Below are 16335 nucleotides of genomic sequence, written 5' to 3'. Positions count from 1 at the left end.
CCACCGCTGTACCCTCTTCTCATCTATGATATGTAGAGTGGTGAAAGGAAGCAGAGGTGAGACACATCTACCTGTCCTGGCACACTCATCCTGCTGATCCACCTCTCGCATCAAGCCCACATGCTTGTATGTGATGTCACATACAAGCATATGGAATGGATGTGCAATGATGAGGTCAGGTCAGGGGCATTTTCTGAAAGCAGTGGGCCTGTGTGCAGGATCATAAGTTGGGCCCCCGCAGCTAAGAAAAAGTGGTTGGGTATGATTTTCATTGCGCTGAATACTGGCTGTGGCCTAAAGGGACACAGAGTGCAGGGGTTCAGTGGTAAGTGACACAAAGGTTCAGAAATAATTTCAACAAAGTTCCCAGAAGCTCAACAGTAATTCTACAGACAGTCACCCGATTGTGGTTTTCTCAATCACAGTGAAATCCCTTCTTTCTGAGATTGGTCGTGGCAACCAAGCGAGTCATCTTCCTTTAGATGGTGGATGGGGCTAGCAGGACTGTGATTGGCTTTAGCAGTGGCCAAGACAGTCCTCCTCCTCCTGGAAACAGGGACTGCCCCTCAGCAGAACTGCACCCAATCTTTTCCCCATCACAAAAGCTGACGACCGCAGCTACAGCAAAGTTAGAGAACCAAACAATGTTTCCCATACCATCCCATTCCCTCAGTGCAGGTGCAGTGTGGGGAATTCTGAAATTGGAATGCATTAGTGTCTCATTGACACTTCCATGCGCTGCCCTGCTGATGGGGAGGGAGTCGAGTGCTGGCAAGAGGCTTCGCATGCCACTTGCGGCACCAGTGCCAGGGGGTTGCCTACCCCTGCAATACACATTATCATAAATATCAACACAGAACGTCACACAATAGCAGAGTTAATTTGCACAAACAACAATGGGTGAAAGATCTTAGAAGCCACAATAGACTTATTTACAACAAACACATTATAGCAGACAACAGACATACATTTTACATTTATTGTAAATTAAATTTATATAAACAGTCCAAAAACTCAAGTATCATTATAAATAAAGTACATCATCAGAAACTATGTATAAAACCTACTTGTCTGAACTCTAAAATGATTCTGGGTAGTGGATGTAGATCTTTAAGTAGATGTAGCTTTAGAAGAAACAAAAAACACATTGGTATATTAAACTTTACTGAGATCTGTAGTTTTCTATCAAACCTTTGATCCAAAATTGAACAATATGAAAACAGGTAATATACTACTGTTTTTTTTTTTTTTATACTGTATACAGTTATTAGGTAAGAAGGATTAATGTAATATTCAAATAAACATCATTTAATTTGTTAAAGTACTGTGTAACACAAAATATTGCCAATTATTTAATAAAACACTTTTTTCAATTTTTCTTCATCCTTTGTTGTATCTCAGTGCTGCTGATCTTCTGCAGCCACTTTCTGTGCACAATCACTAAAAACTAGGGTTGCATGGCATTTCACAGGGCAGGTTTCCTCCTGCTGGTGACAACAGTGGACTATGCCCACATAATGTGTGATGGAATGATCAAATACAGTCTCTGTTGGAAGCCCCTGTGCTGAAAGCTGACGGGTTAACCAAAAATAAAAATAAAAAACCCTACAGCTTATTAAAGTCCCATGTTTTGCAGGCACCTAACCTGGAGAAATCTTCACGGCAGGTAATTCTACTAATTATAGCTAAAACCGTCACTTCCTGTAGCCATGTTTAAACTAAATATCTAATACTATTAGCGGTTACCCCCTCTTTTGGGAATGAATTCCATTCTCTTATTCAGAGTACATTTCGATATCTGCCAAGAACCCCTACCGATACCATGCACAATAGCATGTGCATGGTTCCAAGCAATGTAACCCGCAACATCTAGGTTGAGCCCAGTACCAGAAGCCACTGTACTCTACAGTGTGCCTCCTAGATGGGACAACATTTGAAAACAAATGGAACAATATCTGGAATTACATACCCCACTAGTGTCAGACCAAAACATTTGTATATGCTTTCCATCCTTGAGTGGATTAGAAACGAATGTTTATTTCTGAGCTACCCATATTTAGGTACTTATTAACCAATATTTTATCTTAGTAATACACAGGTCCACTGTTTTCGGTGTAAAAGACAAAAACGCAAAAAACAAAAAAAAACACTCTGCATTTTAGTACATACAGTTAGGTCCATATATATTTGGACACAGGCACAATTTTAGATTTTACCAAAACATGTTCAAGCTATAGTTATATAACTGATATGGGCTGAAAGTGCACACTCTCAGGTTTAATTTGCGGGCATGTACATCCAAATCAGAGGAAGGGTTTAGAAATTACAGCTCTTAAGAATAGCCACCCCACTTTTTCAAGGGACCAAAAGTAATTAGACAATTGAATAAAAAGCTGTTTCATGGCCAGGTGTGGGCTACTCCTTTGTTATTTCTTCATCAATTAAGCAGGTAAAAGATCTGGAGTTGATTCTAAGTGTGGTATTTGCATTTGGAATCTATTGCTGTGAACCTACATCATGTGTTCAAAGGAGCTGTCCATGCAAGTGAAACAGGCCATTGCAAGGCTTCAAAAATTAAACAAATCCATCAGAGAGATAGCAGCAACATTAGGAGTGGCCAAATCAACAGTTTGGTACATTCTGAGAAAAGAAGAACGCAGTGGTGAGCTCAGCAACATAAAAAAGACCTGGATGTCCATGGAAGACAACAGTGGTGGATGATCGCAGGATCCTCTCTATGGTAAAGAAAAACCCATTCACATCATCCAGACAAGTGAAGGACACTCTCCTGGAGGTTGGCGTATCATTGTTAAAGCTTACAATCAAGAGAAGACTTCACGAGAGCAATATACAGAGGGTTCACCAAAAGGAAACCACAAGGAAATGCAAACCATTTATAAGCCTAGGAATAGAAAAGCCAGGTTAGACTTTGCCAAAAAACATCTAAAAAAGGAAGACCAGTTCTGGAAAAGCATTCTTTGAACGGATGAAACTGAGATTTTTTCTGTACCAGAATGACGGGAAGAAAAAAAGTGTGGAGAAGGCTTGTAACAGCTCATGATCCAAAGCACATAACGTCATCTGTAAAACATGGTGGAGGCAGTGTGATGGCATGAGCATGCATGGCTTCCAGTGGCACTGGGTCATTGGTGTTTATTTATGATGTGACAGAAGACAGAAGCAGCCGGATGAATTCTGCAGTGTTTAAAGATATACTGTCAGCCCAGATTCAGCCAAATGCAGCAAAGTTGATTGGACGGCGTTTCACAACAGATGGACAATGATCCAAAACACACTGCAAAAGCATCCCAGGAGCTTTTGAAGGAAAGGAGGTGGAATATTCTGCAATGGCCGAGTCAATTATCTGATCTCAACCCAATTGAGCATGCATTTGACTTGCTGAAGGCAAACCTAAAGGCTGAAAGAGTCACAAACAAAGAACTGAAGACAGCTGCAGTTAGAGCCTGGCAAAGCATCAGAAAGGAGGAGACCCAGTCTTTGGTGATGTCCATGGGTTCCAGACTTCAGGCAGTCATTGCCAGTAAAGGATTCTCAACAAAATATTAAAAATTAACATTTATTTATGATTATATGCATTTGTCCAATTACATTTGAGTCCCTGAAAATGGGGGGACTGTATATAAAAATGGGTGCAGTTCCTAAAATTTGTACTTATTTATATATTTATGTTAAACCCCTTGAATTAAAGCTGAAAATCTGCACTTCAAATTCATTTGGATTGTTTCGTTTTCATTTTAATCTGGTGGCACACAGAGCCAAAAGTATGAAAATTGTACCTGTGTCCAAATAAATATGGACACAGGTACATGTATGGAGCTGTATGCCCATACAATTTAATAAAGTGCTCCTGATTTTGAAAGATGCCACTTACATTTATAAAAATTCAGAGAACTTTGTAAACATAAAATATAGTGATTACCGCTGGCTCTGCTGTAGATGGAAAATGGCACAGGTTTGTCCGAGGAAGCTTGGTTTTGCACTTGAGATGCAAATGCAGCTTTCCATAAAGCACCTACAATAAAGAAATTGTAATTGGAGGGGAAGCACCCATCTAACATAATACAAGGAGTTTAAATATTCTGAAATATAAAAAGATAATTAGTCTTTGAACTGAACATGCTCTCCAAATATAATCCTCTTTAGAAAATATGGGGCCTGCATTTGCTAACTTGTTGTTAAAGTTGCATGTTAAGAGTGCAGGTCCTGGGGTGGTTATTCCGATCCTAGCTTTAGTACCTAGTGGGTCACCTACATAAAAGTAGTATGCAACAAGGGCAAATGGAAAACCAGTCAGTGGCTCAATCGGTAATGAACCCAGGATCAGAATGACAGCTTGAGAGGCTACAACTTTGAGCGCAATGGCATTTCCCACAGTTCTATCCTCATGAGTTTACGTTAAAGTGGAACTCCAGGCAAACACCCTTATACATGGTTGAAATACATATGGCCACTTTTATATCTACCAAAGGATTTGTAATTTTGGCCAGTCACTCTGGTGATACACAAACCTCCAGTAGCCAGTAAGGTAACACAGCTACGTGCTGATTTTTGTATTAGCGCTTCTTGGTTCAGCTCTTACCCACTGGACAGACAGTCTGACATAGGTTCTAATCCTCTCCCACTCTGCCCAAAACTTAAAAACAAAGGTTTGTTGGACATACACCGTAAAATGGTTCTAAAGGGTCAAGGTTTTTTACCTGCATGCATGAAAGTGAAAAACCTTCTCTGTGCAGCAGCCCCCCCCCCCCGAATAATCACCTGAGCCCCATCTCAATCCAGCGATGTGCACTAGAGCTTTGGCTCTCCAGGGACTCTCCCTCCTCATTGAGCCAGTGAGTCAATGAGGAGAGACAGAGGGGCGGGGCCAAGCTGTGGCTCTGTGTGTGAATGGACACGCATTCTAAAATGGTAAGCAGCAAATTTTACATATTTTAAGTTATGCTAAGTGAATAGAAATGGGCAATAAATATAAAGTGGATGTTATCCCAATTTGGCAGCAAACATAGAAATATACTGCAAGAACAGTACAAAATCAAGAACAAACATTTGTTTAATTTATCAACATGTAAGAACTGTATGTATATTTACCATAGTAACCAAATAATTAATTTTTATGTGCAAGTGAAAAAATTAAAGGAAAAAATAGGTTGTCAATTACAACACGGACAGTTCTTATTTTATGATAAATAAAGCCGGTGTATTTTTCATCTGTCAGGTAAATATGTGCATACTTCATTCAGACTGGTACCTCTTGTGAAGTTCAGCATGCATGCAGAGGACGGCACATTTACCATTACCAGAGATCATGCAGTTTATTTATTTGACCTTTTAGGATTATCTTCTTATATAAAAGTTAACATGCCCACCTCTCGAAGTTCCTTACTGCTTGTTAATCTAAACTTTTCCCCTGCAGCAAGGTGGGCCTCATGTTCCAAGTCTTTAAGATGCATCTACAAAACAAAATATGCATTTTAACTAAATTAGCATACTACTATAATACTGCATTTATTGTTTATGCACTAACCAAATATACAATCCTCTGGGATAAAACAATTACTACATTCTGAATGGCACCCCAATGCACACCAACAGTGTAAGCATCTACCCTTCAGTGCATCACAACACACAGATGTGAATTAGTGTAAGTTGTGGTGCGCTGCATTGATCTAAAAGAGTGTAGGTGGCTGTTTTGTTGAAGCGTATTAAGAAGTAGTTTACAGTGAATGGGTTTAAAGTGTTTGTTACCCCAACATTTCATATTCCTGATATGTGTCTGCTGTACCATGGACTTGTTTTAAAAAGTATCCTGTTCTCTTAGCATTGCTTCCTTTGTATGAAACCCCTGGTGATCCTGCCAGTCCTCCTGCTTTCCTATTTCAAACTGACAACGTTAGACACAGTAGCACATCCACCCTAGCATGCTCTCAGTTTTCTGGCTGTGCTGGGAGCACAGCCTGTCTGTCTGTCTTCCAATAGCCAAGACTTGTGCTGACACCCCCCCTGCACATGCACAGCTCTTCACTGAGAACACCAGTGTGCTACTGTTTCTCTGCCTCCCGCTGACACACCTACTAGGGTTGTCCCGATACCGATACTAGTGATCGGTGCTTGTAACTCTCCCACATGCGATCACTGCTGACTGTCACCGCATCCTCCTCCATGCCCCCTCCGTTCTGCTGTCCCCCTCCGTTCTTCCTCCATGCCCCCTCTGTTCTGCTGTCCCCCTCTGTTCTTCCTCCATGCCCCCTCCGTTCTGCTGCTGTCCCCCTCCGTTCTGCTGCTGTCCCTCTCCAGTTTTCCTCCGTGTCCCCCTCCGTTCTGCAAAGGGACTGGGAAATCTCTATCCTCGGTTGCTTTCTCTGTCTCAAGGGGGAAATATCAGGAGTCTGTTAAGACCCCTGATATCTCACCAAAGCCCCCCAACAGGGCTGATTAAAGAAAAAAAACACAAAGTATTGCAATAAATAGTAAAAAAAAAATATTGTAAAAAATAATAAAAAGTTAAATAAAAAACACACAGACACCGTCCACTCCCTCCCCCCCTAAAAAAAAAAAAAAAAGAAAAAAAAGAAAGCATTGTAAAAAAAAAAACAAAAAAAAATGTAAAAAAAACCCCAAAAACACTGTCACGTGACATTTAAAAAAAAAGTATCGGTATCGGCGAGTACTTGAGAAAAAGTATCGGTACTTGTACTCGGTCTTAAAAAAGTGGTTTCGGGACAACCCTAACACCTACAGTAATATTACCCTTGGAGATTTGGTAATATACAGAATGTACCGTTTTTAAAGAAACCATGAGCGAGCAGACAAAACACATTTCTTTAATTTCTTACAGGATTCACATTCAATTGTAGGTTATAACAGAATTGCACAATCAAAAACACAAAACATGGCAACAAGTAAACAAAATGAAATGACCCCAGTTCAAATGCTGCATCTCCTTAGTTCTCAATATCATGTATTCCCCCATTAGCATCAATGACAGTGTGCAGTTTTTTGTAATAGTTGTCTATGAGGCCACAAATTCTTTCAGGTGGTATAGCTGCCTATCCATCTTGGCAAAATGCCTCCAAGTCATCCAAAGTCTTTGGTCGTTTTGCATGAACTGCACATTTGAGATCTCCCCAGAGTGCCTTAATGATATTAAAGGTCAGGAGACTGATGGACACTCCAAAATCTTCTGCTGTAACTACTGGAGAGTCAACTTGGCCTTGTGTTTAGGGTCATTGTCATGCTGGAAAGTCCAAGAGCGTCCCATGCGCAGCTTTCATGTAGAAGAATGCAATCTGTCTGCCAGTATTTTCTGATAACATGCTGCATTCATCTTACCATCAATTTTCATAAGAGTCCCCATGCCTTTAGTGCTCACACCACCCAAAACATCAGTGAGCCACCATCATGCTTCACAGTGGGGATGGTATTCTTGTCACTAAAGGCCTTGCTGACCCCTCTCCAAATATAGCGTTTATGGTTGTGACCATAAAGCTCTAATTTTGGTCTAATCACTCCAGATTACAATGTGCCAGAAGCTGTGATGCATGTCAAGGTATTGCTGGGCATATTGTAACCAGGCTTTTTTGTGGCATTGGTACAGTGAAAGCTTCTTTCTGGCAACCCGACCATGCAGCTCATTTTTCTTTAATTATTGTCATATTGTACTCCTTGAAACAACCACACCGTCTTTTTCCTCAACAGCCTGTATTTCTGCTGAGGTTACCTGTGGGTTTTTCTTTGTATCCCAAACAATTCTTCTGGCAGTTCTGACTGCAATATTTCTTGGTCTACCGGACCTTGGCTTGGTATCAAGAGGTCCCCGAATTTTTCACTTAAATGATTGAACAGTACTGACTGGCATATTGAAGGCGTTGGATACCTTTTTTATATCCTTTTCCATCTTTATAAAGTTCCATTAATTTTTTACACAGGTCTTTTGACAGTTCTATTCTGCTCCCCATGGCTCAGTATCTAGCATTGTCAGTGCATCCACATAAAAGCTAACAAACTCATTGACTATTTATATACAGACATTAATTGCAATTTAAATAGTCACAGATGTAGGAAATTACCTTTAATTGCCATTTTAACCTGTGTGGGTCACCTGTGTGTCTGTACCAAAGTCAAACATTCCAGGGGATGGAAACTTTTGATCAGGGCCATTTGGGTGATTTCTGTTGTTATTATGATTTAAAAAGGAGCCAAACAACTATGTGATCATAAATTCATATGATCACTATCCTTAAATAAAAGACTCCACTAGACATCTGGTGGTGTGCTGTGGTATCTGGCACCAAGCTGTCAGTAGCAGATCCTTTAAGTCCTGTAAGTTGCAAGGTGGGGCCTCTATAGATCGGACTTGTTTTTCCAGCTCATCCCACAGATGCTCAATTGCACTGAGATCTGGAGAATTTGGAGGCCAAGTCAACACCTCAAACTCATTGTTGTGTTCCTGAAACCATTTTTTAATTCATCAGACCAGGCCACGTTTTCCATTTGTGGTCCAGTTCTGATGCTCACATGCCAATTGCAGGTGGTTTTGGCTGTGGACACAGGTCAGCATGGGCACTCTGACCAGTCTGGGGCTAAGCAGCCCCATACACAAAAAATTGCAATGCCCGGTGTATTCTGACACCCTTCTATCGGAACAAGCCTTTTTTGAGCAATTTAAGCTACATTAGCTCTTATATTGGATCGGACTACATGGGCCAGCCTTCCCTTCCCACATCCATCAATGACCCCGTCATCAGTTTTCCTTCCTTGGACCACTTTTGGTAGTCCCTGACCACTGCAGATCAGGAACATCCCACAAGAGCTACAGTTTTGGCTTTACTCTGACCGAGCCATCTAGCTATTACAATTTGACCCTTGTCAAAGCCGCTCAAATCCTTACACTTGCCCAGTTTTTCTTCTTTCGACTTCAGGGACAACATTTTTAAATGTTTAACCATTAACATGGTTAAACATTTAATGGATGATCAGTGTACAGTATATACAAAAATGTTTTGCCTTGCATTTCTATTTTACACTGAATGGGTTTGTTTTACAAGGTAAGAGTTCATATATACTTTAATGCACGTCAACACGTCAAAAATAAATAAATAAATAAATAACACATTAACAGCCCTTTGTAGAGCAGCAGTCAGACCATTCGTGGGAAAGACAGTGCTAGGAACCAGTCAGACTCTGCTGTGTTGCACATGTGCAGATAGGGAACATGCTGACAGAAGGAAGAAATTGAATGAGTTGTGGGATGATTTCAGTGTGCTTCTACTTCTTTGTTAGTTATCAGGTTATCACTGTTTTTGGCCAGGCTGTGCTATTACTTTACAAGGATCTGGCTGTACTGTCTGAAAGAAATAATAATCAAATTTCAGGAGACAGTTTTAAATGGCCAGAGGAGAGCTATCTCACTTCATGGACATAAAAATGTAACATTAAACAAAAATTAAACAAATAAAAATAAGTTAATATGTGATTTACAGCAGTGGCCCCCAAAATGTTCTTGCTTTTAGCTGGCCTTTGGGGCACAATTCCTCGCACAGACACCAACGATGAGGCACTATTCCTTCCACTGACACAATGATGAGGTACCTTGAAAAAGTCACGTGGCAGTAACGTAACATGTAGGAGGAGCCTGTGACGTCCCCAGCATCTGCAGTGTGTGAGATAGCAGCGGTGAATGAAGCGCCTCGCCGCTGTGCTTTTCTCTGCAGCTGATCAATACAAAAGCGATCCCATTTAGGAGAGTAAGTGAGTGAAACATTTTTAAACTGATATATAGTATGCAATGGTTGTTTAATCTCTGCGCAATGGATATATAAATTCTTTCTTTACATGTCCGGGATTTGAGTGGAGGAGCGATTAGAACTTAAGAAGAAGTGAAAGAAGTAAAAGTAAAAAAACTTGTTTGACACTATTTTGGTTTTAATATTGTCACAATATAACTGACACTGATTGGTTTGATTATATAACACCTGATGAACTGCGAGCACTTTATATGAAGGATTTTTTAGGAAAAGGAAGATATTTTTTGCATATTTTTGCACATTGGTATTTACTTATATTTTTGAAGTTTTAAGTGGCACGATATACACTTATTTTGATATATTTTATATTTCTTTCATAAGTAGCAGATATGTTTTAGAGCACGTGCACACTATAGGAAGTTTTATAACGTATGCATTTTTTATGAGCACATCACGATTATAATGGTGAGAATAGCTTGATTTTAGTTCCTCTTTATAGTCACCTGTCACTACCGCTGCCTAGCACTGTGTGCAGGGTGTACAGACAATTAATTTGTAAATCATGACGGCATTCATATGTAAATAAGACACTGGTCATATGTAAATTGACCTGTCATTCATATGTAAATCCCTCACACACACACAACTGCATATGCTAATCATGCCCTACTGAGGTCCCATCCACCGAATAAATTCTGCTCACCTGCAGGATTTAAGCAAGCAATCAGGAGCAGGCTTAGATGTCCTGAAAACCCGAACAGCGATTGCACCTGATTGTATGATACATCTGATAGCATGCAGTCATTGTTCGGCCAATAATTTTCCACTCAGATCCTTTGATTTTTAAACCAGCTTTTTTTTTTTTATCTTGGTGGTGCCGACAGGGCCAACTATGGCTCAAATTTCAGCCAATTCGGCATTAACCATGTATGGCCAGCTTAAAAGTTTTAGCTAGCTAAACAATACTATAAATATTTACATATGTCTTTATTATGATAAATCTTTCTGTATATGCAGTATTTGAAAATTAAATCGGTTATGTAGGTGGATGATATGCCTTTGGTAGAACCATTTCAATTTTAAATGAATGTCCCACTTGGGGTGGGCATTCATGTAAAATGGGCGTGGTTCTATAGGTACATGGTTTTACAAGTACATTCTCCACTTACAATAACTTGCTGGACACGCAGGATAAAAAAAAAGGTGTCCCTGGAATGCTTTTTTTTTTTTTTTTTTAAATGTTCACAACTAATTATCATTATCATTAACTGATGCCAAAAAATGGGGCACTATTCCTTCCACCTGCACCAATAGGGCATTATTCTGCCTTACATTGACCACAGGCGCTGGGTAATTTTTTTTTCTTATTTCCACTGACCACCAAACCTGGAGCTTGAATTAAAAAGATAGAATACCTACAGTATCTCACAAAAGTGAGTACACACCTCAGATTTTTGTAAATATTTTATTATATCTTTTCATGTGACAACACTGAAGAAATGACACTTTGCTACAATGTAAAGTAGTGAGTGTACAGCTTGTACAACAGTGTAAATTTGCTGTCCCCTCAAAATAACTCAACACACAGCCATTAATGTCTAAACTGCTAGCAACAAAAGTGAGTACACCCCTAAGTGAAAATGTCCAAATTGGGCCCAATTAGCCATTTTACCTCCCCATTGTCATGTGACTCAATAGTGTTACAAGGTCTCAGGTGTGAATGGGGAGCAGGTGTATTACATTTCGTGTTATCGTTCACACTCTCTCATACTGGTCTCACTGGAAGTTCAACACGGCACCTCATGGCAAAGAACTCTCGGAGGATTTAAAAAAAAGAATTGTTGCGCTTCATAAAGATGGCCTAAGCTATAAGAAGATTGCCAAGACCCTGAAACATAGCTGCAGCACGGTGGCCAAGACCATACAGCGGTTTAATAGGAGAGGTTCTACTCAGAACAGGCCTCACCATGGTCGACCAAAGAAGTTGAGTGCACGTGCTCAGCATCATATCCAGAGGTTGATGCACAAGAAAGCCCACAAACAGTTTGCTGAAGACAAGCAGATTAAGGACATGGATTACTGGAACCATGTCCTGTGGTATGATGAGACCAAGATAAACTTATTTGGTTCAGATGGTGTCAAGCGTGTGTGGCGGCAACCAGGTGAGGAGTACAAAGACAAGTGTGTCTTGCCTACAGTCAAGCATGGTGGTGGGAGTGTCCTGGTCTGGGGCTGCATGAGTGCTCCTGGGACTGGGGCGCTACAGTTCATTGAGGGAACCATGAATGCCAACATGTACTGTGACATACTGAAGCAGAGCATGATCCCCTCCCTTAGGAGACTGGGCCGCAGGCAGTATTCCAACATAACAACCCCAAACACAACTCCAAGACGACCACTGCCTTGCTAAAGAAGCTGAGGGTAAAGGTGATGGACTGGCCAAGCATGTCCATAGACCTAATCCCTATTGAGCATCTGTGTGGCATCCTTAAACAGAAGGTGAATAAGCGCAAGGTCTCTAACATCCACCATCTCCATGATGTCGTCATGGAGGAGTGGAAGAGGACTCCAGTGGCAACCTGTGAAGCTCTGGTGACCTCCATGACCAAGAGGGTTAAGGCAGTGCTGGAAAAGAATGATGGCCACACAAAATATTGACACTTTGGGCCCAATTTAGACATTTTCACTTAGGGGTGTACTCACTTTTGTTGCCAGCGGTTTAGACATTAATGGCTGTGTGGAGTTATTTTGAGGGGACAGCAAATTTATACTGTTATACAAGCTGTACACTCACTACTTTACATTGTAGCAAAGTGTCATTTCTTCCAGCGTTGTCACATGAAAAGATATAATAAAATATTTACAAAAATGTGAGGGGTGTACTCACTTTTGTGAGATACTGTATGTGCCCTGGGATTTTTTTTTAGGGCATCAAAAGAATAAATCTAAAATCAACAGTATTTATTGTTATACAATTATTAAAAGGAAACCCAAAGGGTTCAAGTACAATAAGCAAGGCCACCAGCAGGAATTATTTCAGTGGTCATACAGTGCCTGGTAAGTAAAATTAAACCCCAACACATTTCAACTCGTAGAGAGTACGAGTCTTCCTCAGAGGGTTATAGCATGGTGGGTTAATAAACAAAATATCAGCCTTCTTTGAGCATACAGCACAAATACTACATATTTTCCAGACTATACATTAAAAAAATATAAGAACATTAAATCTAAAAACCAAAAGAATACTAAATATGATAGGATTTACCCCAAGAAGCGCTGATGTCCTTTTTAGCTCATCCTTATTTACTTGTATGGGATGGTTTTCCATTACTAGAAAACAAAATATGTATGTACACTATATAGTATGCCATTCAAATTATGAATGCAAGTAATTGTTAAAGTACACTTAAAATAAGAAACACATAACAGCTATTGTAAATGACATATTGAGGGCAAGAAACTGTGGAAGTAATAGCAAGAAAAAAATATTTGACTGAGAAAGAGTGACAGGACTGGTCGGTGGATGGGGGATACATTTCTTCAAGGATGATGCTGTACTTAGCGTGGACTTTAAAAAATTATACTATGTCAGAAACATGATTGTTTTTCAGTGGGCTGGCTATAAGGCAAAGCCCAAATCAACTGTGTGGGTTCTAGGACTACTGTTCTATCCAGGTTTTAGAAGTAAGTGGCTGAAAGCACTCAACTCCAGCCAAAATGTTTTGTTTTTTTGCAGAGTGGGGACAGTGGGGAGAGGGGGTTAGATTTTGTCAGATTTTATATGCTGTCTTTGTCCCTGTTCAGGGGATTTCTCTTCTCTTACCTGTTGCTGGACTGAAGAATAGGCAAACCCTCACTTATATGAACACAAACATTAATAAAACACTGGCAAATAATCTAAATAAAGGATATGCAATTAGCAGACCTCCAGCTGTTGCAGAACTACAAGTCCCATGAGGCATAGCAAGACTCTTGACAGCCACAAGCATGACACCCAGAGGCAGAGGCATGATGGGACTTGTAATTTTCCAACAGCTGGAGGTCCGCTAATTGCTTATCCCTGATCTAAATCTTCCTCATTCTACTAGAAACGAACCACAATACCTAAAAATCTCTTTAAAAGTTTACCAGTTTAGCGTTACACTGGAGGACAGGTCGTAGAATGATTGTTCTTTACGCTGACATTTGTGACAATACCTCATGTGTGGTGCGATCGCTGTTTACATAAGGATGCAGGATCTTATGTGTGTGGTTGCATTTGCGCATAAGCACGGGGACGCATTCAATTTTTTTAAAAATAATTTATTTTATTTACATTTATATATATTTTTTTTACACTGTACCTTTAACTTTTCTTTGATTGAACTTTATTGCTATCACAAGGGATGAACATCATAACATGGATTGTGAAAGGTCCACTTTATGGGAGAGATCGGGGGTTTGTTAGACCCCAAATCTCTCCTCTGCCCCTCAAAGCATCCGATCAAAACAAAATCAGGTTATATGCTTTATAAGCAGTTAACAGCTTGTAAATAACCCAAAACCGGAAGTGACAAAATCCTCATTGTTTCCAGTTTCTGACGTCAGCCCAAGAAGCACCCAAGGCATTCTCGGATTGGACGAGGTGTAGATTGTTATGTTAGCGACCTGCCTCCTCCAGTCAGAAAAACCTTATATTTAATGAAAAAAAATTACAAGGTGTTCTGTAAAAGGCAGCAGTGCTAATTGTGCAACTGCCTGTGGCTATCATGCAGAAGAGCAGCCGCTGAGCGCTAGACGCAGAAGGCTGCTTTCACGGTTGTAGCGGTGACTACTGTGATCTGCACCTTCCATAGAGATCACTCAGGTATGAGATGTGCATAAGATTGAAAAAGGAAGACGCCGCTCAAGGTGAGCAGTCACTACAGTCTGGAATGCGCTGGGTGCAAGCCACGGCTCGCCACGATGATCAATAGGAAGAAAAGAATAGCTGAAGAACGGTTTGAAGAAGCACTGAGGTCAGTGTGAAACACACGCGTCACCTCCTGGGTTTCGGACACTCTGTGTTTGTTGGCTCTCATTTGCTATTTTTGGAATAAAATCGTTGAAGCGTTCCTGTGGTGTGCAGCCCTTCTTTTCTTCCTATGAGATTTGCATACCTACGCTGGATCTATGTAACTATGCAATAAAATTCATACCTAAACTTCAGATTTATTGTTTACCACTTTATTCAGTTTATAATCTAAAAATATTTAATAAACCTTAGTACACAGCGCTCAATTTTGTTATCCTGGTGCTATTATCTACTATTAATCAACTGTGTGAAACATATAAATTCATCATTCACATAAAGTGCTCCTGTCCATGAATAATTTCAAACCTAAAAATACAAAAATTGCCTTTCCTATCTCATTAGTGAACTTAAACATAATAGTCCATATACAAAGTGTCCAATCTCTTTCCAATGCTATTCCTCTGGAAATCAATCAGTGATGTCGCTTTTCAAAGTGCTCTGTGCTCAAAGTGCCAAAAAATTGTATACATATATTTTCTTCTGTGTTTGTTATCCTCCACCGTGTATCACCAGCACACTTGTACACTTACCAGATGACCATGACCTCTCTGGAAAGAGTATGGTCAAAATGCACTTTCCCCCAAGGGATTAATAATCCTAGGCAGCAGCTTTTCCACTCCGGGGTAAATATCACCATGAAATGGAAGAGAGAAACTCTAATATTGTAAAACCTTTTACTTAAATATAATTAAATATTATATTTGTGGGTTGAACCGCTTTTGTAGAACAAGCCGACTCCACTATCACTTAGTGCGGGCACAGACTGTCCTCAAAGTCTCACCACTCCCAGGTGTCAGGCTCTCGTTCAGCACAGATAGCTTCCTGTATCCCCGCCCCGATGTACATTTCATCACATGACGTCTTCAGGAGGTGGCTCATGTCTGCACTGAGAGATAGTGGAGCTGGTTATACAAAAACAATTCAACATGGGTGCAAGGGAAATGCACTTTATAATGTAAGCGCATATATTTATGTTTTTTTAAATAAAAAGGATTAACACTTATAGAGTTCTCTCTCGTACATTTTATGGCGATAATTAGCTTGGAGTGGGAAAGCTGCTGCCTGGGATTACTTACCCCCTTGGGGGAAAAGCGCATGCACGGTGGAGAATCACTGATTGATTTTCAGAGGAACAGCATTGGAAAGTGGTTGGGCACTTTGTATATGGACTATTATATTTGCGTTTACTAATAAGATAAGAAGGGTGATTTTTGTTTTTTTTTTGGTTTGAAATTATTCATGCACAGGAGCACTTTATGTGAATGATGAATTTATTTGTTTCACACAGTTGATTAATAGTAGATAATAGCACCAGGATAACACAATTGAGCGCTGTGTACTAATGTTTAATATTTATAAGAACATTTTACGCAGCAGCTGTTACTATAGAGAGTGTGGGTATTTTTGGTATATATCTCAAAATAACTGCTGTTTTGTACCATGCATTTGGTAAACATATTTAAAATTTTTAATGGTTAAAAAAAGCAGGTAAGCCAATTCTAATAAAATGTCACCAAA

General features: G+C 40.0%; 1 protein-coding gene across 1 annotated transcript in view; it reads right to left on the bottom strand.

Moving 5' to 3' along the window:
• The window catches only part of POLN (DNA polymerase nu), a 202735-nt gene that overhangs the window by 116726 nt on the left and 69674 nt on the right, over nt 1–16335 (bottom strand). The window contains exons 7-10 of the mRNA XM_073610916.1: nt 13030–13094; nt 5388–5471; nt 3941–4033; nt 1068–1124 (exon numbers count right to left, since the gene is read on the bottom strand). Of these exons, the coding sequence (XP_073467017.1) occupies nt 1068–1124; nt 3941–4033; nt 5388–5471; nt 13030–13094 (299 nt within the window). The remainder of the gene's footprint in view (nt 1–1067; nt 1125–3940; nt 4034–5387; nt 5472–13029; nt 13095–16335) is intronic.

The sequence above is a fragment of the Aquarana catesbeiana genome, linkage group LG01 (assembly GCF_042186555.1).
Source record: "Aquarana catesbeiana isolate 2022-GZ linkage group LG01, ASM4218655v1, whole genome shotgun sequence".
Classification (NCBI taxonomy): Eukaryota; Metazoa; Chordata; class Amphibia; order Anura; family Ranidae; genus Aquarana; species Aquarana catesbeiana.
This window is presented reverse-complemented; position numbering and strand designations above follow the sequence as displayed.